This window comes from Lactuca sativa, chromosome 4 (assembly GCF_002870075.4).
Source record: "Lactuca sativa cultivar Salinas chromosome 4, Lsat_Salinas_v11, whole genome shotgun sequence".
Classification (NCBI taxonomy): domain Eukaryota; kingdom Viridiplantae; phylum Streptophyta; class Magnoliopsida; order Asterales; family Asteraceae; genus Lactuca; species Lactuca sativa.
In genome coordinates, this window is record NC_056626.2 from 87,547,619 (window position 1) to 87,552,913 (window position 5,295).

Below are 5,295 nucleotides of genomic sequence, written 5' to 3' on the forward strand. Positions count from 1 at the left end.
CGCCGCTAATGCTTTGATTTCTTGTAGTGTATATATATATATATATATATATATATATATATATATATATATATATATATATATATATATATATATATATATATATATATATATATATATATATATATATATATAATAGTCACTCCGTTCCAAATTAATTGTCCACTTTTGACTTTTAAATTTTTTTTTTCAACTTTGGTCTTAAATATATTTATTTGTATTATATATTACGTGATGAAACTTATAACAATGAAAAGACATTTACAAATACAATCCTTTCATATATTTTACATCAAATATTATATATTAAAAAGAAAAATATTTAAGGTCAAAATTAAAGAATAAAAACTTGAAAATTCAAATGTTGACAAATAATTTGGGACGGAAATAGTATATAATATAAAACAAACAAAAACTAGATAAGCATAACTTCAATTATCAAAAGGATAAATTAGTAAAATTAATTCGATCCTCATAACATAAGTCTTATATAAATATAGATCACTTCACATAATCTCATGCATCGTGCTCAAAATTATGACATCCTTTGCATCATCACCGACCAAAACCCTAACAGGCACGGCCTCCAGGAGTGAAAGGAGGATCTCTTCCTCATCCAACTACTCTTCTTCCTTCTCTTTTAAGTCATCTCAAGTTCCCATAGCCAGAATCTCCAAACATCGCCATGCAGTTTCATGCAAAACCCTAGATGACGATCACCACCACCATGCAAACTCCGGCAAACTTGATAGGAGAAACATCCTGTTAGGCCTCGGTGGTCTTTATGGTACTGCCGCCACTTTTGGGTCTAATTCACCAGCCATTGCAGCTCCGATCATGGCACCCGACCTCTCAAAATGTGGTCCGGCCGACTTGCCCGAAGGTGCTGTATCCACAGACTGTTGCCCTCCATACACCACAAAGATTCTCGATTTCAAACTTCCACCACCGTCAAACACCTTCCGAGTCCGTCCGGCAGCTCATTTGGCTAATGAAGATTACATAGGCAAGTTCAATAAAGCCATCGAGCTCATGAAAGCTCTCCCAGATGACGATCCTCGTAGCTTTAAGCAGCAAGCAAATGTTCATTGTGCCTATTGCGATGGCGCGTATGACCAAGTCGGTTTTCCAGATCTGGAGCTTCAAGTACATAACTCATGGCTGTTCTTCCCTTTCCATCGCTATTACATGTACTTCTTCGAGAAAATTTGTGGCAAGTTAATTGATGACCCAAATTTCGCAATTCCATTTTGGAACTGGGATGCACCAGATGGGATGAAAATCCCTGATATTTACACAAATAAGAAATCTTCGTTGTATGATCCTCTTCGCGATGTGGACCATCAACCACCGTCTTTGATTGATCTTGACTTCAATGGTGTCGACGAAAATCTTAGCCCCTCTGAACAAACGTCCAAAAATCTCACAGTTATGTATAGACAAATGGTGTCTAGTTCCAAGACTTCTACTCTTTTCATGGGTAGTCCTTATCGTGCAGGCGATGATGCTAGCCCTGGTAGTGGTTCGATCGAGAACACACCACATAACCCAGTTCATATCTGGGCCGGTGAGTGGAAGCATAATAATGGCAAAAACATGGGCAAACTTTATTCTGCAGCCAGGGACCCTCTTTTCTATGCACATCATGGGAATATTGATAGAATGTGGTCAGTTTGGAAAACACTAGGTGGAAGAAGGAAGGACTTTACTGATAAAGATTGGCTTGATTCTTCGTTCTTGTTTTACGATGAGAACGCTGAGTTGAATCGAGTCAAGGTGAGGGATTGTCTCGACACCAAGAATCTTGGCTACGTTTATCAAGATGTAGAGATACCATGGCTAAAAAGCAAACCTGTTCCACGTCGGACAAAGCCCAAGCAGAAGCCCAAAAACAAAAACAACAAGCAAGCTGTGGCTCGAGCCGACGAATACATACCATTTGCAAAAGATGTTTTTCCGGCGAGTCTTAATGAGGTCATCAAAGTGCTGGTTCCACGGCCCAAGATATCAAGGAGTAAGAAACAGAAAGAAGAAGAAGAAGAGATTTTGGTGATCGAAGGAATTGAAGTGAAGATAGATGAGTTTGTGAAGTTTGATGTGTTTGTCAATGATGAAGATGACGGGATGAGGGCCACCGCAGATAAGACGGAGTTTGCCGGAAGTTTTGTGAATGTCCCTCATACTCATAAGCATGGGAAGAATTTGAAGACGAGATTGAGGCTAGGGATAAGTGAGCTTTTGGAGGATTTGAATGCTGAAGATGATGAAAATGTGTTGGTGACATTGGTGCCCAAAACTAGGGGTAGTGGAATTTCCATTGCAGAGATCAAAATCGAGCATGAAGAATGATCAAAATACGTTCTCACTTTCTCTAAAATAAAAATAAAGGAACGTTTATGATGGAGGAAGATATTATGTTTTTCGATATGTATTACCATATAAAAATAATTTTCGCAATCAAATAATTTAATTGCAAGACATAAAATGTAGTTCTGCATTTATTTAATCTCAAATAAAATCTATTTATCTCATCACTGTGTATAAAATTGTTAGAAGTGTCTCTTTACACAACTTCAAACAGATTTTGTTTTTATGAATGAAGAGTTACTTTCCTGGTTGATAATTAGGGAAAACCGAATATAAGGTCCTTATTTACCTAAATTAGGTATATCTCATACGTCCTTTTCAATTAAAAAAAAAAAGAAAAATAAAAGACAAGAAAAATAAAAAATAAAAAAAGATGTAAATATCCAGCTTTTAATATCTCTACTCTCCTAGTCTGTCCCTGTTTTTGTGGTGCTATGATTTGTTTCTTTCTTTTAAAATTTATGTAATAAAAAAATTGCGATAAAAATTAAAATAGACAAAATTTCAAAATTGGTCCCGTGTTTGTAAAATTTTGCATTTTTAGGACTTCTATGAAAAACGACACAGCCGCTAGTCGGTAAGGTTTCGAAAATTACATAAATGATCCATTTGGCCGTTAACTTTAGCTTTTGAGTAGTTAGTTTTTTTTTCTAAATGACCAAAATACCATTGGACAAAATCTCAAAATTACTCAAGGATCAATTCTGAAATTTGAAATTTTTTATATGTTAATTATAAATATAAATTTGATATATATATATATATATATATATATATATATATATATATATATATATATATATATATATATATATATATTAAGGCAGTAAAACTTACATCTTATCATAAAGTCCCAAGTTTTACACGTATAATTTGAAAAAGCCCTATCATTTTTTTTGGTTGGCTATGGCCATAACTTTTACACAGAGTTCTCAATATTTTCCACTTAATCAGTTTAATTCTTAATTTAGTTATCTTTCTTGCAAAATTTGTCCTAAAATTGGGTTTAAGTTCCAACTATAGTCCTTATAGTTTGTAAAAAATTACACCAAATGTCCAAAAAAAATCAACTTACTCCACAGTTCCCTATAGTTTAGGACTAATTTTGAGACTTTCTGGCAAGAATAGGATTCTCCAGGGAGATTTTTTTAGCGATAGGAGGTTGAAATTAAGAGCATGAGTTTGTCCGCGATGAGGAGAGGAAGAGAAAAGTGACAGCGATTTGGAGATTGGAAGGGTGGTGGAGGCTATAACAGTCATTTTCTGATGAGGGTGGGTGTACGCCAACGAGGATTTCCGACGGATCTATAAAGTAAGGTTGGATGTGTTGTGGTCGCAAGGGTGGGGTGAATCCAATGGAGTCCTCAATTTGTGGTTTAGAAGCGGTTTAAAGGGTCGATTTTGAAGTTATAGGTGGTTGTGGCGGTGACTATAGTTTAGGACTAATTTTAAGACTTTCTAGCGAGAATAGGATTCTCCAGGGAGATTTTTTTTAGCGATAGGAGGTTGAAATTAAGAGCATGAGTTTGTCCGCGATGAGGAGAGGTAGAGAAAAGTGACAGCGATTTGGAGATTGGAATGGTGGTGGAGGCTATAACAGTCATTTTCTGATGAGGGTGGGTGTACGCCAACGAGGATTTCCGACGGATCTATAGAGTAAGGTTGGATGTGTTGTGGTCGCAAGGGTGGGGTGAATCCAATGGAGTCCTCAATTTGTGGTTTAGAAGCGGTTTAAAGGGTCGATTTTGAAGTTATAGGTGGTTGTGGCGGTGACTATAGTTTAGGACTAATTTTAAGACTTTCTAGCGAGAATAGGATTCTCCAGGGAGATTTTTTTTAGCGATAGGAGGTTGAAATTAAGAGCATGAGTTTGTCCGCGATGAGGAGAGGTAGAGAAAAGTGACAGCGATTTGGAGATTGGAATGGTGGTGGAGGCTATAACAGTCGTTTTCCGATGAGGGTGGGTTTACGTCAACGAGGATTTCCGGCGAAGCTAGAGAGTAAGGTTGGATGTGTTGTGGTCGCAAGGGTGGTGTGAATCCAATGGAGTCCTCAATTTGTGGTTTAGCAGGGGTTTAAAGGGTCGATTTGGAAGTTATAGGTGGTTGTGGCGGTGACTATAGTTTAGGATTAATTTTAAGACTTTCTGGCGAGAATAGGATTCTCTAGGAAGATTTTTTTAGCGATAGCAGGTCGAAATTAAGAGCATGAGTTTGTCCGCGATGAGGAGAGGAAGAGAAAAGTGACAGCGATTTGGAGATTGGAAGGGTGGTGGAGGCTATAACAGTCGTTTTCTGATGAGGGTGGGTTTACGTTAACGAGGATTTCCGGCGGAGCTAGAGAGTAAGGTTGGATGTGTTGTGGTGGCAAGGGTGGGGTGAATCCAATGGAGTCCACAATTTGTGGTTTAGCAGGAGTTTAAAGGGTCGATTTGGAAGTTATAGGTGGTTGTGGCGGTGACTATAGTTTAGGACTAATTTTAAGACTTTCTGGCGAGAATAGGATTCTCTAGGGAGATTTTTTTAGCGATAGCAGGTCGAAATTAAGAGCATGAGTTTGCCCGCGATGAGGAGTGGAAGAGAAAAGTGACAACGATTTGGAGATTGGAAGGGTGGTGGAGGCTATAACAGTCGTTTTCTGATGAGGGTGGGTTTACGTTAACGAGGATTTCCGGCGGAGCTAGAGAGTAAGGTTGGATGTGTTGTGGTGGCAAGGGTGGGGTGAATCCAATGGAGTCCACAATTTGTGGTTTAGCAGGAGTTTAAAGGGTCGATTTGGAAGTTATAGGTGGTTGTGGTGGTGACTGTAATGAAGTGAGATGACAAAGTTAACCACACGGGCCAAATTTGCAGAAAAGATAACATAGTTAACCATAAAATTGATTAAGTGGGCTAGAGTAACAACTTTACATAAAAGTTGTGCCACATC

At 37.8% G+C, this 5,295-nt stretch overlaps 1 protein-coding gene across 1 annotated transcript; it reads left to right on the plus strand.

The window, feature by feature from the left end:
• The first annotated feature begins 523 nt into the window (after positions 1–523).
• On the plus strand, positions 524–2,531 carry LOC111920468 (polyphenol oxidase, chloroplastic). Its single transcript, XM_023916044.3, has one exon. The coding sequence runs from the start codon at positions 538–540 to the stop codon at positions 2,347–2,349; it is 1,812 nt and encodes a 603-aa protein (XP_023771812.3). The 5' UTR covers positions 524–537; the 3' UTR covers positions 2,350–2,531.
• Positions 2,532–5,295: the final 2,764 nt, after the last annotated feature.

Coding starts and splice junctions, on each gene's coding strand:
- LOC111920468 (XM_023916044.3), top strand. CDS start 538: ATGACATCCTTTGCATCATCACCGACCAAAACCCTAACAGGCACGGCC.